The sequence below is a fragment of the Microcaecilia unicolor genome, chromosome 11 (assembly GCF_901765095.1).
Source record: "Microcaecilia unicolor chromosome 11, aMicUni1.1, whole genome shotgun sequence".
Taxonomy (NCBI): Eukaryota; Metazoa; Chordata; class Amphibia; order Gymnophiona; family Siphonopidae; genus Microcaecilia; species Microcaecilia unicolor.
Genome location: NC_044041.1, coordinates 182,956,842 through 182,984,192, shown reverse-complemented (window position 1 = coordinate 182,984,192; position 27,351 = coordinate 182,956,842). Strand labels below are relative to the sequence as shown.

At 42.8% G+C, this 27,351-nt stretch overlaps 1 protein-coding gene across 1 annotated transcript in view; it reads left to right on the top strand.

Annotated features, from left to right (window-relative positions):
• The window catches only part of FOXO6 (forkhead box O6), a 198,118-nt gene extending 176,108 nt beyond the window's left edge, over window positions 1-22,010 (top strand). Inside the window, exon 2 of the mRNA XM_030218972.1 lies at window positions 20,100-22,010. Coding sequence (XP_030074832.1) covers window positions 20,100-21,515 — 1,416 coding nt within the window. The 3' untranslated portion in view covers window positions 21,516-22,010. The remainder of the gene's footprint in view (window positions 1-20,099) is intronic.
• The last annotated feature ends 5,341 nt before the right edge of the window (window positions 22,011-27,351 follow it).

Sequence of the window (27,351 nt, the reverse complement as noted above, 5' to 3'; positions counted from 1 at the left end):
GAGAACAAGACAAAAGAAAATTGATAAATTATATAAAGAAGAAAAAAAACACAAAGCAAAGAGAATTCTCACATATCACTGCATCTTCATTAAACAATGCAGACTAAGCCTGAGGTTCAGTATCAGATCTCAGTACTTTATCAGAAAGAAACGTCTTCAGGTGGTCAGATCCCCCCAAAATATATCTTTCTCTGAAAAATTTCAAAAGACCCAGGGGAATCAAAGAAAAAAACTGAGCTCCACATTGGAAAGCTAGAGATTGCAGGGCTAAAAATTCCTTACTTATGACCCATGCGGATTTAGATGCGTCTGAAAAACTGGAGGATTTAAATCTAAAAAGAAATATCACAGTTTTAAAAATAAGTCCTCAAAGCATGGTCCTCATCTATGATCAATGCTTCTTCTCTGAAGGGATCGTGTCTTTGGAGGATAATTTAAAATCTCAAGTAAATATTGTTTAAATAGCTCTCTAGCAGAAATCGTGGAATTAAGTGGAAAGTTTGAAATTCTTAAATTCAGTCGCCTGATTATTTTACATACTTTCACGTTTAGAATTCAGTCTGGAATTATCCTTCATTCAGGTTTGGGGACAGATTAGAATAATCCAGAATTTCTTTATGAAGACTTTGAATTTTTGTAGCATGTTGTATTATAAACCCAACGGTGGCTGAACAAGAGGAATCCCACGGAGAACAAACAAGGGATGTAGGAGTGGGGAAACGAAGGCCAGCTGGACAAACCACAGGTTCAACAAATCCACTTTATTCTTCAAATGCGTAAAAAGACTCGACACGGCAACCGTGTTTCGGCTTACGAGGTGACTGCCTCAGGAGCCTATAATCAAAAATAATATACTTATATATACATAAAGATAATAAGAGAACAATGACATGTGCCAAAATAAGCAAAAATGCAAAAAAGCGGGAAATATCCAAGAAAATATATATAAACAAAATTATTAACAAATATATAAATAAATATATAAAATATAAACCCCCTCATTTCCAATGGAACTCTTTAGTCAGAGTAGTGAGGTCATCAAAATCTCTTAAATTACCCTGTAAGGCCTCAATTGCCCCCAAATAGAATCGAAAGTGGCCACTGCCAGTTTAACCACTCTAAGCTGACCTGTGTTGAAAACAGTTCTCTCGATGGCTGAAGAAATATCCAGCATCTTCGAGCAAATAGATGCTCCCGTGGCTCCAAAGAAGGAAGGTCACACCTCAGACTGCTTCAGTGTTTCTCCGGCACTGTCTCATGATTTCAGTGCACCATCCCCGATTGCTGCCAATAACACACACCACTCTACACTCACTCCCTTGTAAAATGGCTGCTTCTGCTGCACGTGTACTTCTGCAGGTATTTAGAAAAGGCTCTGATGATGCAAAGCCTTTTCTGAAATATGACTGGAATTGAGCATGTTCAGACCTGGATGTCTCCATTCCAATCTCTAAATTCTAATCAAAATGGCCTTTCACATCTGATAACGCTAATTATCTATGTTCTGCACTAATTCAGTGGGAAGTTAGCAGGACTTCTCATTGGATCAGGTGCATTCGCAATGTGGAAGATGCATGTGCTGGGCAAGATCACAGGTCCTGTTGGGAATGCTATGTGAAGGTATAGCTCCCCTTGGAATGGCCTGAGTGCTGGAGTTCAGGGCATCCGACACACTGAGCCGGACCCAGGGCAGGTCTGCCGCCGCCACTGCTGCCCCCTTGGATCGCTGCCGCTGCAACTGCAATTCAAGTACCTTGGCTGGCGGGGATCCCGAGGCCCTGCCAGCAGAAGAGGGCTTCCTCCAGCACTTTCACTCTACCCTTTGCCTGCCCCTGCAGCTGCTTTTTCTCTCAGCACATGCTCGGTTTCAAAACCGAGCACGCGCGGCCTGACGGGAAAAGCAGCCACTTGGAAAAGCAATGGGCAGAGTGAAGTGCAGAGCTGGAGGAAGACCTATAGTGTCTGGTCCTCTGGTTCCTCCCCAGCCTCCAAGGTGGGGGCCTGACGCCAGAGTTTTCTCTCTCCTGCTCCTGTCAGGACGTGATCACCAGAGTCCCATCAGGAGCAGGAGAGAGGGAGCGACCCCAGCACCGGGCCCCCCTTGGAGGCCTGGGCCTGGGGAATATTGCCCTCCCCTCTCGGCGGCCCTGCTGGGGTTATAGAATCCTGCAGGTTTGGTGATGCAGCACTGAGACCCTTCTGTAGTCTAGATGTGTTCCGTTTTCTTAATGTCTATTTGTGGCCTTTGGTGATATGTGGAAAAAGCTTTATAAAATTACCGCCTCTCTGGCCTCTATAAGGGATAGGCCTGTTTTAACAGCCAGAGGACCAATACCATAACTTAATATACAGAAGGGCCATTCAGTGATATAGAAAGTAGATTACAGAGATGGGACAAGGTGTTTTGTTCTTTCTATGCATGTTGACTTTATTGCTAGTTATTCCCCCCCCCCCCCCCCCCCCCCCCATTGTAACCTATGGATCTGGATGCCATAAGTCTTTGAAAGGACATTTAAATAAGGCAGTTTGGGACTGAAATGCTAGGAAGTTATTTGGCTTCTTTCCCTTTGATTGCACTGACATCACTTCTTGAGCATTCTTGACGTCATCAAAGTAACTGTGCATGTTTAATTGGGAATAATGAGCCTCAGGTATATTTTAATGAGGCGGATAATGCTGTCTGCTTGCATAAAATCCTTCATTGGGCACTTATTGGCTTATGAGCCACTTTTCAGACTTGACATAGCTTATAGCAAAGTTGTCTGAGCCTCCTATATAGCTAGATGCTATTCTCTCCTTTCTGGTCTATAAACAGATAAATTGAGCCTTATGGGAGCGATTCTATAAATGGACATCTCCAAGTACATAAGTAATGCCACACTGGGAAAAGACCAAGGGTCCATTGAGCCCAGCATCCTATCCACGACAGCGGCCAATCCAGGCCAAGGGCACCTGGTAAGCTTCCCAAACGTACAAACATTCTATACATGTTATTCCTGGAATTGTGGATTTTTTCCCAAGTCCATTTAGTAGCGGTTTATGGACTTGTCCTTTAGGAAACCATCTAACCCAGAGGGCACATAGCAGGAGTCTATTCTATAAAGGAATCTCAGCATCTAGATTCCATTATAGAATGCTAGCGTGACCGGTTACCAACGCACCTAAACTATAGGCTGTTGAACACAACAGCATAGAACTGGTCCATAAATGTACACATCTAAGAGTGGCGAGGACATGCATAACTTAGAGTATTTTGTAAGTTATGTGCATAAGTGGGAGCCCTGCCTATGTCCTGCCCATTCTCTACTCCTGTGTATGCGCCCCCCCCCCCCCCTTGGCAAATATGTAGAGCATGTATAAATGTGAGCACCTAGACTAAGGAGGCTAGGGCTTTTCAGCTTGGAGAAGAGACGGCTGAGGGGAGACATGATAGAGGTATATAAAATAATGAGTGGAGTGGAACAGGTGGATGTGAAGCGTCTGTTCACGCTTTCCAAAAATACTAGGACTAGGGGGCATGCGATGAAACTACAGTGTAGTAAATTTAAAACAAATCAGAGAAAATGTTTCTTCACCCAACGCATAATTAAACTCTGGAATTCGTTGCCGGAGAATGTGGTGAAGGCGGTTAGCTTAGCAGAGTTTAAAAAGGGGTTGGACGGTTTCCTAAAGGACAAGTCCATAGACCACTACTAAATGGACTTGGGAAAAATCCACAATTCCAGGAATAACATGTATAAAATGTTTGTATGTTTGGGGTATCTTGCCAGGTGCCCTTGACCTGGATTAGCCGCTGTCGGGGACAGGATGCTGGGCTCAATGGACCTTTGGTCTTTTCCCAGTATGGTATTACTTATGTACTTATAAAAATGCCCTGTACATGTGTATCCCATCCCATTACAACTCTAGACTTATCCTACAGTGTATTTGTTTGAGAAATTAAAATTAGACGTCCTCTAATTCAACTTAAGTTCAGCCTGTTCCCAATTACTTTACCCTCCTTATAAATCTACCACAATCCGAAGGAAATTTCAAGCCACACAGGCCACAGGGTCTCCAAATGTTTGTCAGCACAGGGCCCTTGGGTAGCAGTATGTGGCTTCCAGAGTGAGCCTGCTGATTTTGCTCCTTGCACCTTCCCCAGCCCCCAAAAAGTGGAGTGTCGGCAGGGGTTAATGGCACACAGTACCTGCAGTTGCATTTTGAAGACACAAAATTAGAGCACGTAATTTATTCTTCTCACACACGAAGGAGCAATTAGTTCTAAACACGGCTTAATCAGTCACTGCGAGATTGATTCCTGTAGTCTTGGACTCGGCTGCTGGCGTGATGCCAGGCTGGGAGCAATCTGCAAACAAATGAAGTGCAGAGAAGTAAGCCGTTACATAATGTAATGTGTGAGCCCATCGCTCAGCCTCCTCCTGTGGGCATGCCAGTAAGGGAGGGAAGCACCAGACTCCCCCAGCCGCTCTCCCATGAGTACCTGCTTTGCACACCTGCTCCAGTCAGGCCTGCTTTTCCATCACCAGTTTACTGGCTTCCTAGGTGGGCCCATAGCTCCACCTGTAATCATCCTTGCAGTCAGTCCTTTTGCCCCTTGATATCCCCAAAATATTCTTACTTAAAAGAACAGCATTCATCCTGTGTCAGAATCACTCAGGAATGGAGAAAGCTTAGTCTCAGAAAGCCAAATCAAATGTTCTCTTCGGATTTTAAATAAAATCCATTAGCAGCCAGCAAATAAGCTGAGCAGATATGGTGTTGTAATAAAACTTGAAGCTTTCTATTGTACTCATGCAAGGTTTACTAAGATTGTTTCCTCAGGCAATGACATTATCTGAATGCAGGACCCTACCTAGCTCCAAAAAGTGCCTCTTCAAATACGGCATAGCCCTAGGAAAGCTGCATTTTTAATCCCCATGCTAACTTAAAATGGATGAGAGGTGGGAGAACCATGCTGAGGGTCCTGGAGAGAATACGTTGCTGCCCCTTCCTCCGGAGATGAGCAGGGTGAGATTTAAAATTCTGGCGCCCGTAGCCAAGACCAGGGAGAAGATCCCAGAGAGCAGGGTTTGGAAAGGGGTGTCAAAGCTCCCAAAAGCTAGAATCAGAAGAGAAGAGCAGTGGAAGGCCATGGTGCCCCTTTGAAGCAGGTTTCAGTGAAATTCCGCCCAGGTGGAGAACTCTGTAATCCCACAGAATATAGTCAAGACAAAGAAAAACGGTGGGAAATGGACCACAGACTCCAGAAACGAGGAGAACAAGCTTGATGCATAAAAATGTTTATTGAGCAAAGACGACATAGTGCTGTGTTCAGCCTAAGGCCTGCTTCAGGAATCTTGAGATATTATGTTGATTATACATCTCCAATATTGTGCCTTGTCAATCTTGTAACATGACCGATGAGTCTTAAAAAAGACCTTTGTAGTAATGACGTGAAAGGTAGAAGATATATATGCCTTCTGGAAAAACATATATATCTTCTACCTTTCATGTCATTACTACAGAGGTCTTTTTTAAGACCCACTGTTCATGTTATAAGAATGACGAGGCACAATATTGGATATTTATAATCAACATATCTTAAGACTCCTGAAGCAGGCCTCAGGCCGAAAAACATGGCACCGTATCGAGTCTTTGCTCAATAAACGTTTTTAGGCATCAAGCTTGTTCTCCTTGTTACTGGAGTCCGTGGTTCATTTCCCACCTCTTTTTTTGTCTCTCCCCTTTGAAGCAACACATGATATGGCCCTAAAGCAGGGGCTCTCAGACCAACCCTCAGCCGCACCTAGCAAGTTGAGTTTTCATGATACCTAAGAATGGAGGTAGTGTATATAAATTTATCTCATGTGTATTCATGGTGGATATCATGAAAACCTAAGTGCATGCTGAGGACACTGCGTTGAGAACCCTTCCCTAGAGGAAGAGGGAGCAGGCTCCTCTGTAACCTGGGTATTTGGTACTTTCAAAATTTGGTGTCCCAGGCATTTGCCTATGTTGTGTATGTCTAAACCTGGTCCTGGAGATCAGTATTATTGGTTTGAGATAGGAAAGGGCAGCTTTTATACAGTACTGGTATGAAAAAGGGGAGGAGGGGGAGGGAAATGAGATTTGTTTCTCATTATTCTTTCTTGTGTAAAGTTGGATTTCATATTACCATTTTTACCAAATGTAGAATGAGAACCAAATGCATTTCATGCCATCAAGTTTGCTTCGCTTCTAGTCCTTAGTGGGAGGGGGGGTGCCAACAGGTCACTTTTCATTATATCCCTAATGAATATGCATGATAGAAATGTAGATAGAGTGGAGGTAGTATCTTTCCATGCATATTCATTAGAGTTATCAAAAACCTGACCTGTTGGCAGACCCTGAGGACTGGGAGTGAAGACCAAGGGTCTAAATTCAGTGCAAGGGTTTATGTCCTCACTGAGCTCACTTAAGTCTTCCAGTAAGGGAGGATGCCTGCAGTCCTGATTTAAATAAAATTTGATTTTAAAACTGGCCTGAGTTTTGCAGCCCTCACACAGACCTTTAAAGTTTGATTGAGAATTTGACCCTGGTTCTGGGATCCCATTCTGCAAGGGCCAGAATCTATGTCTAGTTCCTACACAGTTGACGAGCTCCTACCTGACACCATATCCCCACACAGCCTGCAGACAGGAACGATGCCCTTCTTTTGCCCCTGTCGCTCCACAGAGCCATTTGATATTCTTTTTCTCCAAGATACCCAACCAGAGCCAATCAGCTCCTCATACTAATCTTCCGCTCAATGTGCTGCGGCGGCTAAGAAGGCGAACAGAATGTTGAGTATTATTAGAAAAGGGATGGAAAACAAGCATGAGGATGTTATAATGCCATTATATCGCTCCATGGTGCGACCACACCTGGAGTATTGTGTTCAGTTCTGGTCGCCTTATCTCAAAAAAGATATAAAGGAATTGGAGAAGGGCGACGAAAATGATAAAAGGGATGGGACGACTACCTTATGAGGAGAGGTTAAGACGGCTAGGACTCTTTAGCCTGGAGAAAAGGCGGCTGAGGGGTGATATGATAGAGGTCTACAAAATAATGAGTGGGGTAGAGCGGACAGATGTGAAGCGTTTGTTTACGCTTTCTAACAATAATAGAACTAGGGGACACAAGATGAAATTAGAATGTGGTAGGTTTAAAATAAATTGGAGAAAGTTTTTCTTTACTCAGCGTGTGGTTAGACTCTGGAACTCATTGCCGGAGAAGATAGTGATGGCAGCTGGCCTTGCTGAGTTTAAAGGGAGTCTGGACAGATTCCTGAAGGAAAAGTCCATTGATCGTTATTAAATTCTGGGTTTTTACCAGGTTCTTGGGGCCTGGATTGGCCGCTGTCGGAGACAGAGTGCTGGGCTTGATGGACCTTTGGTCTTTTCCCAGCGTGGCAGTGCTTATGTTCTTATGTCTAGAGTGTAGATATGACCCAATATCTGTTCTGGACCTTAGAACAGACAGACCATATGATCCTCTTTGACCTCCCTCCCACCGAAGGCCGATCAAACAGCACCAAACCAAATATAATCACATTATGTCAGTTCCTCCAGGAGGATCTGGCATCCACCATGCTAATTTTAGTGCAATTTAGACAGTCTTTTATGAATTAAACATTAGGTGTGCCTGCCAATCACAATTTAACTTTCAGAGATGGTAAGTTCTTATAGGAGATAAAGCAGAGAAAAGGCTGATTGCTAGAATATTTAATAATGAATAAATTCAGAAAGCAGAGGTTTCTGAAAGGATTATTTACACAAATAATCTGCAGGTCAAAAGCAGGGATGTGAAAGTAATAGTTGGGCTACAAATAGAATACAAAGCTTTACTAAAAGGGGAACTTTATAATTGTGTGCCTAAAAATAAAATATAATTAGGCTGCATATTCTATACTTATTTTATAAAGGTACAAGATGACTAAACCCTCATTACACATCAATTTACTGTGATCACTGGACCATTAGAAGGTGGGTATATATGACTGGAAAAATCTTCAGTTCTAACACCACAATTTCTTCATAGATCCATTTTTTCTTAGGAGGAATCTGTTTCGCGGAAAGGGTGGTGGAAGTGTGTGGGATGGTCTCTCGGTGGAGGTCGTGGAGACGAGGACTGTGTCGGAATTTAAGAAAGCGTGGGACCGGCATGTGGGATCCCTTAGGAAAAAGAGGAGTTAGTGGTTGGTGAGGAAGGGCAGACTGGATGGGTCTTTTGGTCCTTATCTGCCGTCATGTTTCTTTAAAAATCACATATTCATATAAAATGCTTATCTTCAATTTAAATTAGCTGCTAATTGGTATTCATGACCAATTATTGGCTGTCATTAGTGTTAATTGGTACTATTTGGCAGTAATTAACAATTATGCACGTAACTGTTCGTAGTTGGAATTCTGCAAATTGGGTGCAGAAAATCCATAGTGTGCAACTGCAAGGAGGGATGTGGACCTAGGAAGGGCATGGGTGAGTCGGGGGTGCACCTAGCATTTATGCATGTGGGTTATAGGATGTTATCAGTTACAGGCCCGATATTCAGCCGGCAGCAATCAGTCTTTTGCTGACCGTCAGTGTTAAACCCAGAAATTCAATGCGGGGCCATGTCAGGGCTTCGACAGTGAATTTCCAGGTTTGTGGAGCCAGCTAACGCATAGCTGGTTGAACGATATTCAGCACTCTTACCGCATGAAGATAGACCAAGTGACAACTCTGCTCCGGAACACCCCAAAGTAGCCGATTTTCAATTTGGCACTAATCGGTTAAGTGCCAATGAGAATTAGCAGTTAGCCCCCGAACAGGCAACTTAACCAACCGGGAGCCATTCAGCGGCATAATCAAAAGAGAAGGAAACCCATCTTCCGACACAAATCAGGAGATGGGCGTCCTTCTCTCAGGGTCACCCAAATCGGCATAATCGAAAGCAATTTTGGGCGTCCTCAACTGCTTTCCGTCGCGGGGACGACTAATGTTCACGGGGGCTTGTCAGTAGTGTACCGAAGGCGGGATGGGGCGTGGTTAAGAGATGGGCGTCCTCGGATATAATGGAATAAAGAAGGGCGTCCCTGATGAACATTTGGCCGACTTTACTTGGTCCAATTTTTTTCACGTCCAAGCCTCGAAAAGGTGTCCGAACTGACCAGATGACCACCGGAGGGAAATGGGGATGACCTGACCTTACTCCCCAGTGGTCACCAACCCCCTACCACCCTAAAAAAAAATTAAAAAACATTTTTTTCCAGCCTCTATGCCAGCCTCAAATGTCATAACCAGCTCCATCACAGCAGTATGCAGGTCCCTGGAGCAGTTTTTAGTGGGTGCAGTGCACTTCAGGCAGGCGGACCCAGGCCCATCCCCCCTACCTGTTACACTTGTGGTGGTAAATGTGACCCCTCCAAAACTCACCCGTAACCCACTGTACCCACATGTAGGTGCCCCCCCTCATCCCTTAGGGCTATGGTAGTGGTGTACAGTTGTGGGGAGTGGGTTTTTTTGGGGGGTTGGGAGGCTCAGCACCCAACGTAAGGGAGCTATGTACCTGGGAGCAATTTGTGAAGTACACTGCTGTGCCCCCTAGGGTGCCCGGTTGGTGTCCTGGCATGTGAGGGGTACCAATGCACTACAAATGCTGCTCCTCCCACGACCAAAGGGCTTGCATTTGGTCATTTTTGAGATGGGCGTCCTCGGTTTCCATTATCGGCGAAAACCGAGGTCGTCCATCACTAAGGTCGACCATCTCAACATTTAGGTCGACCATCTGTAAGGTCAACCTAAATGTTGAGATTTGGGCATCTCCGACCGTATTATCGAAACGAAAGATGGACGCCCATCTTGTTTTGATAATACGGGATGCCCCGCCCCTTCGTGGGGACGTCGTCAGAGATGGGCGTCCCCGTTCAAAAATGCCCTTCATTGAGTATCGACTCCTACATGCCTAACTAGGCATGAGCATTCATACCAGCCGTTGAGCTGGTGCAGGTGCCACACCTAAAGTTATGTGTGTAATTGTGAATTTAGGCTAGTATTCTATAATGGCAGTTACACACGTAACTGCCGTTATAGAATTTACGCATGGGGTGAATTTTATAATTGGTGCCAAAAAAAATGAATGCTGAAAAAGGCGCTATTCTATAATCTATACTTAAAGTTAGGTACGGTGTATAGAATAGCGCTTACACCTGGGAATTGAGGCTAACATTAGGCACGGCAATTTACACCAACTGAAACGTGGTGCGAATGTGCACACCTAATTTAGGTGCACATCCCTCTCATTCTATAATAACGCACGTAAATGTTAGCAACGCCCCCGTTCCGCCCATGGTTCTCCTATTTCCCTCTTTTTGAACTTGCGTGTAAAATTTAAGTGTGTATCTCACGCCTAAATTTACGCATGCATAGTTCATTTAAATCAATTAGTGCTAATAATTGGTTAACGAACCGATTATCGATGCTAATTAGCTTGTTATTCAATTAAATTGCTTGCACAAATTGGGCACATGCCCACATTTGCACGCACAATTTTTAGCGACTTTTATAGAATTCAGAGGTTAGTGCACATCATCCCCAGTGCCTAGCTTTAGGCAACCTTTTGAGAATTAGCCCCTTAGCTTTTAGTTGACACTCTTTTCTCACAACTAAAAGACGTGTTATACTAAGAGTTGGTTTAGATTGAAGGTACACTTGTGTGTTTCAAAAATAGATCCGATGCACACCCCTTTGTTCAAGAACAATACACTCAGTGAATCTCACATGCACACTCACAACCACTGCGTGTCTGCACTTATACCTTTAATGAGAGGAAAAACCTCATTAAAGGTATAAGAACATGTATACTCTGGAAGAAAGGAGAAACAGGGGTGATATGATACAGACGTTCAAATATTTTTTAAAAGTATAAATCCGCAAACGAACCTTTTCCGGAGGTGCGAAGGCGGTAGAACGAGAGGACATGAAATGAGATTGAAGGGGGGCAGACTCAAGAAAAATGTCAGGAAGTATTTTTTCACGGAGAGAGTAGTGGATGCTTGGAATGGCGTCCCGCGGGAGGTGGTGGAAATGAAAACGGTAACAGAATTCAAACACGTGTGGGATAAACATAAAGGAATCCTGTTCAGAAGGAATGGATCCTAAGGAGCTTAGCCGAGATTGGGTGGCAGAGCCGGTGGTGGGAGGCGGGGACAGTGCTGGGCAGACTTACACGGTCTGTGCCCTGAAAAGGACAGGTACAAATCAAGGTAAGGTATACACAAAAAGTAGCACATATGAGTTTATCTTGTTGGGCAGACTGGATGGACCGTGCAGGTCTTTTTCTGCCGTCATTTACTATGTTACTGTGGCCCCAATTGGTTACCTTTAACCAAAAAAATACTGTTGGCTCACAGTAAAAAAGTAATCATGGGTGAACAAAACCCTCTCATTTATCTCATCTATCGATATGGTGTAATAATCCAAAACCACTTATCTTTATATGATCTGTATCGTGTCGGTGTTTCGTTGCTCCGTAGATACTCTGTAAGAGTGAGGTCCCGACGGACCCGTTTCGCTGCTGCTTTTTCAAGGGTCCTCACCATCTGACCTTGGGAGCCTAGGAGCTGCAAATACAAGTTAACACGAAGCAGTAGCGAAACGATAGGTGAGATAAATGAGAGGTTTTTTTTCACCCATGATTACTTTTTCACTGTGAGCCAACAGTATTTTTTTGGTTAAAGGTAACCAAGTGGGGCCACAGTAGTATGAGGTTTTCCCTCTCATTAAAAGTATAAGTGCAGACACGCAGTGGTTGCGAGTGTGCATGTGAGATTCACTGAGTGTATAGTTTTAGATTGAAGGTAAACATTTGTATATGAATACATGAAAAAAGGATCTATGAAGAAATAGTGGCATTGGACTTAAGTCGAGTTTTCCTTTCATAGCTACCTGCCTTTTGATGGTCCAGTGATCCTAGTAAATTTGATGTGCAGTAAAAATGAAATTCTATTACTGCATCAATTAGAGTCACTGACGTGCTCAAATGCACTATGGGGGCACATTTATAAAGTGGCGACGAGGTAGGTATCACTTGGGTGCGTCATAGGTGTTGTTCATTGACAGGTAGGTGCCTTTGTGCACTATACCTGTTCTTCTCAACCCAGTCCTTGGGGTACACCCAGCCAGTCGGTTTTTCAAGATATCCACAGTGAATATGCATGAGAGAGAGGAGGTAGTGCAGGCAAATCTATCTCATGCATATTCATTGTAGATATCGAAGTGTTGCCATATTGGGACAGACCGAAGGTCCATCAAGCCCAGCATCCTGTTTCCAACAGTGGCCAATCCAGGCCACAAGTACCTGGCAAGATCCCAAAACAGTAGAATACATTTTATGCTTTTTATTCTAGAAATAAGCAGTGGATTTCCCCAAAGTCCATCTTAATAATGGCTTATAGACTTTTCTTCTACGTGAAATTAGAAAATACATTTTCTATGAGTTATGTTCATAACAACAACAACAACAAAAAATCCAAACAGTCACAAACAGGTCATCTGGCAGTTGAGGGTTTCCTCAAACTCAAATGCCCTGTCAGGTTACTCCTAGGGACTGAAGCTTTTTGGACTCCCCTTTTGAATACCTCACTTTACCTGATGAATTTATCTCGTCCTGTGAAATGCTGTGCATACAGAAGGCAGGTTCTCTACATCAGAATGTGGTTCTTCTCACCTTAGCAATCTCTCCTCAGAAATGCTCACTTTGGTAGAGTCACTGCTGCCCCTCTCCTAGTTGTGAAATCTCTTCAAATCTAGACAGCCTGAATATACTCCTTTCCTGGATGTCATTCTTTCCCTCACAAAACTCGATTCTGAGTGACTTCTAAATCAGTGGACAACAAACGAACAGGAAGAGCCTCCATGTAGAAAGTCCAATCAATTAAGAGTAGAGGGTGGACAATGGACACTCCAACGCAGGAACTGGTGATTAAAAGATGCTTTATTAAGTGCTAGTACAGCAGGACCTGACATGGTCCGTGTTTCGGCGTAGTAAAACGCCTACCTCAGGGGTCACAATGATATTCAAACAGATATAGATAAATCTGTCCAAGGAGCCTCGTTCAATACTAAGCTCAAACATCCAGCAAAACCCAAAGGTGTTAAACTTAGTTTTGAATGGGAGGGGGAAGGGAAATGGGACTTGATATACCGCCTTTCTCCCTCTCCTAGTTGTGAAATCTCTTCAAATCTAGACAACCTGACTATACTCCTTTCCTGGATGTCATTCTTTCCCTCACAAAACTCGATTCTGTGTGACTTCTAAATCAGTGGACAACAAACGAACAGGAAGAGCCTCCATGTAGAAAGTCCAATCAATTAAGAGTAGAGGGTGGACAATGGACACTCCAACGCAGGAACTGGTGATTAAAAGATGCTTTATTAAGTGCTAGTACAGCAGGACCTGACATGGTCCGTGTTTTGGCGTAGTAAAACGCCTACCTCAGGGGTCACAATGATATTCAAACAGATATAGATAAATCTGTCCAAGGAGCCTCGTTCAAAACTAAGCTCAAACATCCAGCAAAACCCAAAGGTGTTAAACTTAGTTTTGAATGGGAGGGGGAAGGGAAATGGGACTTGATATACCGCCTTTCTGAGGTTTTTGCAACTACATTCAAAGCGGTTTACATATATTCAGGTACTTATTTTGTACCAGAGGCAATGGAGGGTTAAGTGACTTGCCCAGAGTTACAAGGAGCTGCAGTGGGAATTGAACCCAGTTCCCCAGGATCAAAGTTCACTGCACTAACCACTAGGCTACTCCTCCACTAGCAACATTCCATGTGGAAGCTTGCTCTTGCAGCTCAGCAATGTGGCCGTGCAGGCTTCTGTTTCTGTGAGTCTGACATCCTGCAAGTACGTGCAGGACGTCAGACTCACAGAAACAGAAGCCTGCGCAGCCGCATTGCTGATCTGCAAGGGCAGGCTTCTACATGGAATGTTGCTAGTGGAATAGCAACATTCCATGTAGAATCTCAAATAGTAGCAACATTCCATGCAGAATCTCCAATAGTAGCAACATTCCATGCAGAATCTCAAATTGGAAGGGAAATGGGTCTTGATATACCGCCTTTCTGATGTTTTAGCAACTACATTCAAAACGGTTTACATGTATTTAGGTACTTATTTTGTACCAGGGGCAATGGAGGGTTAAGTGACTTGCCCAGAGTCACAAGGAGTTGCAGTGGGAATCGAACTCAGTTCCCCAGGATCAAAGTTCACTGCACTAACCACTAGGCTACTCCTCCACTGGAGCTTCTTGGACAGTTTTATCTATATCCGTTTGAGTATCATTGTCATCCCTGAGGCAGGTGTTTTATTACGCCGGAACACGGACCGTATCAGGTCCTGCTGTACTAGCACTTAATAAAGCATCTTTTAAGCACCAGTTCCTGTGTTGGATTGTCCATTGCCCACCCTCTACTCTTAATTGATTGGACTTTCTAAATCTGTGATTCCCAAACTAGTCCTGGAGGCCCCCCAGCCAATCAAGCCTTCAGGATATTCAAAATGAATATTCATGAGAGAGACCTGCATGCACTTCCTCCACTGTATACAAATCTCTGAAAACCTGACTGGCTGGGAACCACAGTTCTAAATGATCAAGAAACCAGCCAAAACTTCCCTTATTTTTAAGAACATAAGAACAAAAACTCATCTGGCTAGTTGTGCCCCGCCGACTGAGTTGAAAAGAATTGCACTAGGCGCTATTCTGTGAGGTAGTGCCTAACTGAAAAGGAGGCCTACACATAGGCGGGGCACAGGCCTAGGCATGCCAACTTACACCTGCCATTGACATGGCATATGTGTCACAGAAAAAAAGAAGGAAAACAACAAAATCGTCCACAGAGTCAACAGACAAACAAAAAGTGAAAGTCACCAAAATCACAAATGTTCAAGACTTTAAATAAAAGCTTAGTAGACCAGTAAAAATGATGTCCATCAAATTTTGACTTGATAACGCTGGATAAGCACAATGCTGGATGAGCGCATCGCTGTGTCTTTACGTTTTAGAAGGTTCATAAAGTTACCCTTATTTTGGTTGTAACCTTAGTTCCACTTATATGCGCAACGTTCATAGGAGCCCTGAAGAAGGCTTGTGCGGCGAAACATGGCCCGTGTTGGGTCTTATTCCTTAAGCTGACGAGGTTTTGCCTATTATGGATGACTAAATTTGATGGATATCATTTTTACTGGTCTATTGACCTTTTATTTAAAGTCTTGAACATTTGTGATTTTGGTGACTTCCACTTTTTGTTTCTGTTTGTCATATGATATGATATATAGTACTTCTATTTCACCAACTCCCATCAATTAGGTTCAAAGCAGATTCCAAACAGGCAAAAAACAATTACAGTAGAACTTCATTATAAGGGACTTCTGGAGACTGATAAAAATTGTCCCTTATATCCAAACTGTGCATTAATGCAGTCGCCAACTCTTCATACACTTCATACTGTAATTCTATCTATGCAGTTTGCAAAGAAAGTGTTTTACAGAAATTACAAACTGCTCAAAATACTACGGCCAGACTTGTCGTTCGTGTGCTGCGCTTGGCTAGGGCTACTCCACTGTTGATACAATTACATTGACTTCCCATTAAGGCTAGGATTGTTTTCAAACTCTATGCTCTTATATTTCAGATTTTATATGGTACTGCCCCTGATTACATACTACCCCTTGTTACTCTACCTTCTCACAATGCAGCCTTTGGGGTAAAAGACTCATTGCGTCTCCATTTCCCTACTTGTAAGAAAGTAGTATATAAGTCAATCTATTCCGATAATTGTTCTTACCGAGGTACTAAATGATGGAATTCCTTGCCAAAATACATAAGATCGCAGTATGATTACTTAGGGGTCCTTTTACTAAGGTGCGCTGAAAAATGGCTTGCGGTAATGTAGGCGCGGGTTTTGGGCGCTCGCTGATTCATTTTTTAGCGTGCCTGTAAAAAAGGCCCTTTTTTTGCCAAAAATGGACGTGCGGCAAAATGAAAATTGCCACGCGTCCATTTTGGGTCTGAGATTTTACTGCCAGCCATTGATTTAGCGGTAAAGAATCCAGGCGGTAATGACCTACGCATGTCAAATGCCACTTGGCGCACGTTCATTACGTGCGCCCAAAAATAAAAAATATCTTTCAGACGTACGTATTGGACACACGCCAAAAATGAAATTACCACAAGAGCCATGCGGTAGTTGGGTGGTAACTCCATTTTGGCGCACGTTGGACGCGCGTAGACGCTTACTCGGCTTAGTAAAAGGGCCCCTTAGTTTTTTCGCAAATTTTTGAAATCTTTCCTTTTCAAAAAAATTCATGTTAGTTGATACTGATGCCTAATTCATGATGCGTTGTTGAATTTTGCTTTTTGTTTGAATTCCTCTTCCATTCTCTTCTCTATGTTATATTATCAGTTTTATGTATTTATGGTTCCTTATCTTGCTTCTCCTTTCTTGAAATGATTGGGTTTATGAATTTTATTTTATATTTGTAATGATCCCCCCTTATTAGCCACATTGAACTTGAATTTGACAGGAAAATGTGGAATATAAATGCCATAAATAAATAAATAAGTGCGCTTGCTTCAGCTTTTCTCTTTCCTGCCATATCTGATTTACTGCTTGTTTTGCAAGATTAAGTCTGGCACATAAGACTGACTGTTTTTGACTGTTGTCAATGTCATTTATTATAGTGGTTTGCTTCCAAATCTAGCGCAGTTCATTGACGTTTGTCGGACATCATTCTGTACACCGCTGTGTTAGGACCAACCGCCAGTCAGTTCACTTGTAGCACAACCGCCGTGTCAGGTTCTTATATATTATCTCCGCTTTGGTGAATCAGAGCTCTGATTCACCAAAGCAGAGATAATAACGGAGACCACTAGACCCTGAGACAGGTCACCGAAACGCTGGCCATCGTAGGTCGTGGTCAGAGCTCCAGCTGATAGAAGGACCTGAATGAGAAAAAACAACGGACAAGCTAATGGGCAACAAACAAACAAAACTAAGTAATCTGAGAGATTCATAAGATTACAAATAGAATTAACAAAGGTAAAATATATAAAGCTAAGAAGTTTTTGGCCGATGATGAAGCAGTCCAGCCCCCAAAGCTAAAAATTGAGCTGGGGACTTCTCGAGGCCTTTTCCTCAATAATACATACAGTGTTCAAGCGATTAATGTTTTAGCCATAGGTATGGTGCCAACTTACGCATGTAACATAGAATACTGCAAGCTATGCTCTCTGTATGGCGCACTTAGGTGTGCCAACTTTTGTCAACCACGGACCTGGCATAAGTGGTTACGCCTAAATGAAGGCACATCAGTGCTGACGTATGCTAGTATTCTAATTCTGTAATGAAATCTCGGTGCCATGATGCTGTAATACAGTTGGCACCTAGTGAATGGCATTGAGGCGCCTAACTCGAGATGTCTAGTTCTAGAATTGTCCTGTAAGAGTTTATTCATCTTGTGGATTTCTAACACTTCCACTGAGTGAAGAGGTTATTCTACCACATTTATTGAAGACGTATTTTATCTCCATGCACCCAGAAGCAGCAAATTGAAATGGACTCATTTTTACTTGCTCGGAGGCGGGTGTAAATGGCTGTGCGGATATTCCCTATTTCAGAAAAGGAAGGCATGTGTATGGAGAAAAATTCCACGTATGCTTTTACAGCGGCTCAATGGCACATCTCAATTCCAAACTCTGCGCTCTGTGTAAAGTGGAGCTTTAAAGGTATTAACTCTTGAACAACTGAGGAAGAGAAATGTGCACATTGCCCTCTGCTCTGCCACATTTGCATATTTGTGGGCAGAACTGGAATGAAGGAGAAGTAGATTACAGACATTTATTTATTTATTTTTTGGGTTCACTTGTATCCCACATTTTCCCAGCTTATGCGGACTCAATGTGGCTAACAAAGTAACTAGAAAATTACATAATACAACAGGATAAAATTATGGGAGTAAAAAAAAAAAGGTGACAAATTTAAATACAGAAGTAGCTAAAATAAGAGAATATGGATGGGAATACAGGAGCAACAAAAGGGAAGCTGACAGAAGGTTAAAAGCGGGCAAACAAACAAAACGGAAAAAAGGGCTTAAAGAGCATTGTGGACTTCGGGGTAGGCTTTACTAAACAAACAAGTTTTTAGTAATTTTTTTAATATTTGATGATCCGATGTCTCCTTCAGGAGTCTCGGCAAAGCATTCCAGGTTCGCGGGCTGATGAACGAAAAGGAAGAAGCCTAGAGTGTCTTGTATTTTAGATTCCTGCAGGAAGGATAGTTCAGATTAAGATAAGTTCAAGATGACGCCAATGAATTTCTAGGAGGTAAATCAATCAAATCACACATGTAAACTGGCGCTTCGCCGTAAATGATCTTAAAAGTTAAGGCACAGATCTTGAACTGAATTTATGTTAGAAAAGTAATTTTTTTTTGGTTGGCTTTTACTGCATTTATTCTCCCATGCTGCAGTTCTTTACACTTCTTTTCTTCTTAAAGAAATAGGAAGGATTTTTTTTTTTAACAGGAAATGCATTTTCTATTTGTGTATTTATGTGGTTTCATCCATGTTATTGCCTATGGAACAGAGACACATAAGTGTTTCAGATCATGAAACCAGGGCCATGCTTAAATCTGACCAAGTAGTGATTGAGGTTTGGGCAGGTGGTTGTGGCTTCTCGCTCTTAGATCATGCTGATGTCATATCATGAGCATGTTCTGGCATTTCCCCTTTTGCAGTTCCAGATCTTGCTGTCGACACAGAGATTGCATGTTTCGAAGGGACAACAAACCTCATATGCATTGTAATGAAGCTGTTGATGTATTTCACATTGGAGAGTGGTAGGTGATATAAAACCCAATGAAAGAGGTTTATTCAGTTTAATAGAGAAGCTTGGGATCTCTTGATTGCCTTTTTCAAAGACAGGATAATGAATAAATTAATTTGACTGATACATCAGATATATATTTGCTGTAAATTTGTTTAACTCCCATGTGGAGGCGGACTGAGCCCTATGCTCGAGGGACATGAAAGAGAGGAATGACTAAGTTAAGTATGAACGAGGTCATCAGTTGGGAACTGCTTCTTATTGAGTGACCACAGGAATGGCTAAAATTAGGTAAGACTACATGAGGGATTGGGAAGGCAGCTAAAGTGGAGGAGTGGCCTAGTGGTTAGGGTGGTGGACTTTGGTCCTGGGGAACTGAGGAACTGAGTTCGATTCCCACTTCAGGCACAGGCAGCTCCTTGTGACTCTGGGCAAGTCACTTAACCCTCCATTGCCCCATGTAAGCCGCATTGAGCCTGCCATGAGTGGGAAAGTGCGTGGTACAAATGTAACAAAAATAAAATAGATACTATTGGAGATTCTACATGGAATGTTGCTACTATTGGAGATTCTACATGGAATGTTGCTATTCCACTAGCAACATTCCATGTAGAAGCCTGCGCAGGCTTCTGCTTCTGTGAGTCTGACATCCTGCAGGATGTCAGACTCACAGAAGCAGAAGCCTGTGCGGCCACATTGGTGATCTGCAAGGGCCGACTTCTACATGGAATGTTGCTTCAGGCACAGGCAGCTCTTTGTGACTCTGGGCAAGTCACTTAACCCTCCATTGCCCCATGTAAGCCGCATTGAGTCTGCCATGAGTGGGATAGCGCAGGGTACAAATGTAACCAAAAAAAAAAAAAAACCAGAAAAGTGGCCAATATGTAAAGGGAATAAAAAAAAATCAAACAATTGTAAAGATTGATCATGGAGTGGGAAACAGCCAGAGGAAACTCTCGTTAGGTATACCTCTTATCCAGTTTTCCGTGTTCTAGTCAGTAAAATATGTTGCCTCTTCTGTCAGGTTTCATATTGGGAACCAAAGGTTAAATGTGGATCTATAATAATATAGACCTGATATTATAAGAAAGGTGGATTCCAGGGGGATATTAAGGAATTCTGGTATGTAATGTATTGCACCTTTTAATTCGTTTCTGATACCAGGCAGATAGACAATGGCACAATCAATTATGACTCTGAATTAAAACGTATCTTCTTTTTGTCTCTACAGAACTCCATCAGACACAATTTGTCTCTGCATACCAGATTTATTCGGGTCCAGAATGAAGGAACAGGAAAGAGCTCTTGGTGGATGCTAAACCCCGAAGGTGGGAAAACTGGGAAGACTCCACGCAGGCGTGCAATGTCCATGGACAACAACAGCAAGTTTCTGAGGATCAAAGGGAAAGCCAGCAAGAAAAAGCAACTAGAAGCTACACAAGAAAGAGGGGAAGACAGCCCGTCTTCCCAGCAGACCAAATGGTCGGAAAGCCCTACTTCCCATGCCAGTGATGAGTTTGACGTGTGGGCAGACTTTAGATCAAGAGCCAACCCCTCCTCTGGCACCATGAGTGGGCACCTATCTCCCATCATGGCCAACAGTGAGCCAGATGAACTGGAAGATGATGATGGAACCCCGTCCTCTCCCTTGATGTACCCTAGTCCATCCAGCACAATGTCACCCTCATTGAATGCAAGGTGTTCAGTGGAACTCCCAAGGCTGACAGACCTAACCGGCACCATTAACTTAAACGAGAGCTTGACAGACAGCCTCCTTGATGACTTGCAAGACAACTACAATATGAGTCCTTCCCAGCAGATTCCCACAGGGAACTTAAGGCAGAGGAGTTCCAATTTCACATTTAGCTCCAAGTGTTCTACATTAGGGGCTGGATCCAATACTTACTGTGGTACTATCTATAGTCAACCAGCTATGAGTATGATGAGACGTTTGCCCATGCAGACCATACAAGAGAATAAACAGGCCACCTTTTCACCTGTCATCTCATACAGAAATTCTTCTTTACAGGATCTACTCTCCTCCATCTCTTATGCACATAAGGAAAGTATGGTGCCAGCAGACCCATCGATGCCTCCAGCCAATACTGTTGTGCCCCCACGTTGTCACAGACAGAATGCAGTTATGTGTGGCTCTGGAGATGTGGGTTTGTCATCTTTTCCTGCTCACTCAGTGAATTTAATGAAGAGTCACCCTTTATATCACTCATCACCAGCCAGTCATCACCCCAATATCAACACTAGTGCCTTACCTAGCCCTATTAGCCTTATGAGCTTGCCTAATGACACGTGTAATATGGCTGCTATTCCACACCATGGGCATCATCATCATCCCTATTTTAATAACCAAGGGGCACATATGAACTTGTTAGAAACACTACAGGGTCCCTACCAAGGGGGTTACCACCCTACTGTTTTGGGCCAAGACAAGTTCCCAACCGATCTTGACCTGGACATGTTTAATGGCAGCTTGGAGTGTGATGTGGAGTCCATTATTCTTAATGACTTTATGGACAATGACGAAATGGACTTTAACTTTGATTCTGCTCTTCCACCCCAAAATGGTCTCAATATGAATACTTTGCCTACTGCCTCACAGCCTACCAATCAGAGCTGGGTGCCTGGCTGACATAGACCGGGAAATGTGAAATGGAGACAAGACAAAAGGAACAGTTACCCTTTCGTTTTCTGCCTTTATTTGTTAAGACAGGCTACAGCCATCTGTTTTAAACTTGAGAGTAACATTAAACACATTCAGATACTTACACTCAAACACACACACATGCACACACACGCACAAAATCATAGGCTGAGAAAACATTTCTACGTGCATAGCAAGTCCTTTGTTCCTTCCAGATGTGTCGTACAGTAAGTCAGATGTGTCTTAGCTGTGTGTGCTACAGACAGAACGTAGCTTTGAAGTCTGTTGCACATCCCCCACTGTGATACCATTTTCCCTCAACAGGCGCTATAGAAATACAGAAGTGGACATTTTTTCATGAAAGGCTATAATCAGATTGAGATCAATAAGGCAAACTCTACTGTTAGGTTCAGACTAAACTTGGACAATTTACTTCAGAAGGAATGCATAAACAGATAGATTAAACCTTGGCTTGTATATTCTAGGGGGGTAGATATCCCTGTATAAATGAATAGCCATTTGCCCATCTGCCGATGCAATCTGGTTCCCCAGTCAGTTTCCAGGGTCAACTCAGGCTGTTCCATTGGTATCAAGCATTGTTGAAAGCAACACCCACATGGTTGCCCGTTGTTGTATGTTGGTGGCATAATTAGCTTTTAAGGGAACCACTGATCACTGGGATGGTTTCCATGTACCTACTTGTAGTAACTGATAACTATCAAAACTGAGTTTTCTGACTTCACTAGCTACCTGGCCACTGGATTCAGGACTATCCCTTCTGGAGTTGACAGGTCTGATTTCTCCTTATTCATGTACATTCCTGCTCGGTGTCTTTCATCCTTCATTGTTATTGACCCGTCTTCAATCTCCATTAGCTGCTACTGCTCTGATTGGCATTTTCTCTGACCTTTTGCCGCTGCTGTGGTAAGAAAGTGCCAAGCAGACTAGGAAATGAATGTGACCGAACCACGACTCCTCTCTCTTTTCCACTTAAAACTCACAAACTCCCCAAACTGTTGTAACTATGACCAGTCGTCCTATCCTAATTAAAGATCTGGCATGCTATTCTATAATGAGGTAAAGCAGAAAGCACACCAGGTTTATTGATTGCACAGGCTTGTGCCAGCTGTTACTAAGATCCATTACTTGCTGGCACCAAGTTAACTGGCATTTCTACAGTTTATCATATTTCTATTGCAAACTTAAGTAATAACATCTTTGGAAGTCTGTATGTTTTGTATGAAAAGCAATTGGAAAGCTGTGATGTTACATTTCCACCTAGGATCCAGGACATGTGTTATCCACCCTATTCATATATGGTCAGGGAAAGAGGGGGTGGGGGGATTTATCATCTGTTTTGGTTCTCTGGATGTTCCTGACTTCTTATTTTTCATTTCAATATCTTTATTAATTTTGTAACTATAACAATCAACCAAGACAGCGATATACACCAACGGACAAAAATTCAGTTGCAAAAAAAAACGTGTTGGACAATAATCATGATGCAATATATAGATCCAATTTCTCCTACATATGGGGATGTTCATTTTAGTTGGGCTGCTCTCTCATAACACCTATACAAACATAACATATTCCACTACATATTCACATCTAAACTTGATGTGGCCTTCTAATTACTTTTAATCAGCTTGATTGCTATCATTATCATAAAATCCAACAGTGGAGCGTCAGTCTTGGGTAAAGTTCAAAGCGCTAGCTAGTTGGTCCTTAAGCCCCAAGACCTGTGATAGCTTTGTTCAGGCTCCTGCCCAGTTTTCTGACATTTTTTTTCAAGCTGAAAATAGACATTTATGTAACTATTAATATGATGCAAGAAAGTTTTCTGCACTCTGTTGTTGATACAGTGAGAAGCATCAAAGGGCATGTCCAGTTAACGACCAATTCAACAAGTTCATATCTAGTCAAAGCACTGCATATGATCTTTAAATACTGTACCCTCCAGTACTATAGTGAGCCATCTTATTTACAACATGCTAAATGGTGTTACTGCATCCGCTATCATATAATCCCTTGTGTGTGTAACATTTGTTTGGAGAACACAAGAATCAATTAATTTCATAACGTAAAGTCTTAATGATGTTTTTGAACTTTTATTTTAAATTCATTGAATGTGAAGTCACTTTCTAAACTCTAGTTAAAGGGCCATTCAGAGTGAATGTTTTCAAATCATAGGTAGGTTGCAGATTTTTAACTGGAAGGGTGTTGGTATGGACCTACCTGGGTAAGGGTTGCAGTAGAGGGCAGTTCTGTCTCTGTGTACTGCTGTATTCATTTACAATTCTTTGGGTAAACCAGGAATGACAAAGCCTTGCCTAGCTTGCAGGGATGTCCAAAGTTTGTTTACAGGTGAACCATCTCTCTCAATCATGATCTATCTGTTAATCCCTCCTAAGTGGGTCTTTGTGGTTGCATTTTAAAGCATAGTTAATCAGACATATGATTAAGGGCCGATATTTACCGCCACCCCTCCTTTCTCGCTTTCTTTTGGGCTAATTCTTTCTTGTTCTGGTTTCCATGGGTGCTATTTTTCTGGAAGAAAAGTGAGTGAACATTTTTTCAAAAGATACAGGGAAGGATTTCTCTGCTCCTCCCTCTGGAAACCAAAGAGTATATTTTCTAGCACTGTATCGGTTCTTCCCTGATTTTTATCCAATAGGATCCTATTCTAACACTTAAAAATTCACATGACCGAACCCCTCCTCATCCGCTGCATAACATAATGGTTAGTGTAGTGGCCTGAGAACCAGGGGAACTGGGTTCGGTTCCTACTGCAGCTCCTTGTGACTCTGGGCAAGTCACTTAACCCTTCCACTGCCCCAGGTACAAAATAAGTACCTGTATATAATATGTAAACTGCTTTGATTGTAACCACAAAAAAGTGGTATATCAAATCCCATCCCCTTTCCTTTCCTCTTCCCTCACAGAGCCACAGTGTTGGCAAAAGCAGCTGTAGTTGCACATAACCCTTCACGTCAGTGTGTATTCACAAAGGCCAGTGTGCTCTGTATAGGTTTCCAGTCTAACAGGAAGCCCACACAGGAAGGGGGTGCAGAACCTGAGATCCTGTAGTGATTCATAAACCCCATGCTGACAGAAACACAGAAGAACAAACCTCCGCAAAGTACAAAAAATACCCAACCCGCAGCGAAGGGGACAAATGCACATTGAATGACGCTCTAAATGTTCACATCATTTATTAACATCCAAGACTCGGCATGGGCTGTGTTTCGGCCGTTCGGCCTGCATCAGGAGTCTGGAAAGGATGTGTATGCTCTTGGATAAATCGTAGTGATAAAAGGCAGAAAAACGTGGCCAACGCTGACTCACAAAACAAAGTAAATAATTATGCCGCTGTATCAAGTAGAGCTGCCTTGACAAATAAGCAAACTCAGCTATCACTGCTAGCGGGACCTTACTCTCGACTCAAATTCTACCAACTAGGCACATCATCGGTGCCTGAATTTAGGATCCAGCTTATGGAATTGTTCTTTAAAGGATTCAAAGGAGCGATGCTAGTGAGGAGGGATTCTCTGAGTTCAATTTAGTAATGTAATAATATGGAAATAGGATTCAAGCAGGAGTCAAGGTTCAGGACCCCTAAGGGTTTTGTCACAGACCCAAAACTGATTATTATTTCAGGTTCTATAGAGCAACTTACAGGAGCAGAGTAGCAAAGTAATATTTCAGAGCAAGAGAATAAGAGAATCTCTTTTGGAAATAAAGCCCTCTGTGATTACAGCTTTATCCACTGCCTTAAACTGAAATTCTGCCACCCACACTGCCATTTTCCCACAGAACTAGGGATTGCAGCTTCTTTTAAGGAACAAAGCCTCTACTCTATAGGACCCACCGCAGCTTTTCATGGGGTGTCTAAAAGCTTCTGCAAATTCCCTGGCCGTAAAGATACCTTTTTAGCTGATGGCTAAGGCTGTAATTAGTTGGGCTGTTGATCTGACACAGTTTTCTGGTTTCCTTTTATTGATGAACAGTGTCGTGCAAGAGCCGTGACCTGTGGTCAAGCTTTGAGCCCAGGTGTTCTGCTGAACTGAATGTGCACTGCTATAATGATAGACTGGCATAGAGCCATGTCTGAAATGTGGGTGGCACCAGGAAGATGTGGTCATCGCTTAACATTCTGCTCTTCACTGTGTCCTTTATACATGCGGTGAAGAGATAAGATCAAGCCACTGAAAACTGTCCACTTTCTCATAGTGAGGATCGCAAGCACCATTGCTTTCAGTTTGAGAAATTATAAATATGCAGAGTTGGATTTGAGTTAGTTTTCCTATATTAAGCTTGGCGGGGGGGGGGGGGGGGGGGGGGGGGGGGAAGAGAATGTTTTTAAACATTGTATATGTTCTCTTTATGCATTCTGACCCTCCAGCTGCACAGGAATGCATGGTAGATGAAGGGTGACCAGCTCCACCACCTGAGGGAAAGTAGAATCCAGTGGCAGGGGTGGACAACCATGGTCCTCGAAGGTCACAACCCAGTCGGGTTGTCAAGATTTCCATAATGAATATGCATGAGATCTATATGCGTACAATGGAAGTGGTGCCTGCAAATCAATCTCATACATATTCATTGTGGAAATCTTGAAAACCCAACTGGGTTGTGGCCCTCGAGGACTGTGGTTGCCCACCCCTGCACTCGTGGTTTTTTAAATCTCTAAGGTTATGGAGTAGCAACTTCCACACATGGAATTAAGTTGGAGTACATGAAAACAGTCAAGAAAATTCCACGTTCATGAGCAAGACTTGCACCTTGTCACTAACCTCTCAAGCCGCAGTTGGTCCATATCACCCAAGTATGACTTCCTGTGAAGGGAGCAGGGATAGAAACAACAGGAATTGCTCACTACAAGGTTCTAATCTTGAGCCACATAAAATTCAGGGCCTCCCGGTTCTGGTTACAACACACAGGAGGTAGAAGCGCTCATTCACAGCTGGGTCTGTCCTGGCCCACGGACTCCCTTAGTCCTCCCAGATATTTGTCCTCAAACTCACTCTAGATGTCCTCATTGGACAGTGTGATGGTTTTTATATATTTAGGCGGCTTGACCTTTTAGCAGGACATGTTGACAGGCTTCAGACCATTAAAATCTTCTGCACTTCTCTGACATAATAGTAATCTGTAATATGCCTTTCAAACCATTTGATATAGGCACACATCAATTGTAGTCTATAAATCTCTTTATACCAGGTTCAATAATTGGGTTTTCATTGATTCATATAAAGAATTATATATATATATATGAGAGAGAGAGAGAGAGAGAATATATCTACTATAATAAAACTCACCCTCAACGTTCTGAGGACACTGACGTCAGTGAAGCCAAGCTCTGACTTCCTTCAAAAAGGTTCGTGGTGGTGAAGCCACCAAAATCGCTCCGGGCCCCGCCCTCCAGGGCGGAGCAATGGCAGAACAACGAAGGGGTTGGCAGGGAGGGAGGCGGGGTGGGTGGGAAATCGCTCCGAGCCCCGCCCTCCAGGGCGGAGCAATGGCAGAACAACGAAGGGATTGGCCAGGGAGGGAGGAGGGTGTTGGCGATGAAAACCTTGCTAGCGCCCTTTTCATTTCCTCTGAAACGGGCTTCTTTTACTAGTTCTTTATATAAATCAATGAAAACCTTTTAATGCATTTTTATTGAGTTAATTTTATACATTCAGATTTTATTTTAGCATATTTAAATACAGAGAAAAAACCTGCACAACCAGAAGCTCTTAAAAAAAAAAAAAAACATCTCTCTGCCCAAGGAAGGCTGAGGACTGTTCATATTGAGATAGTATATGAAGCCCTTCAC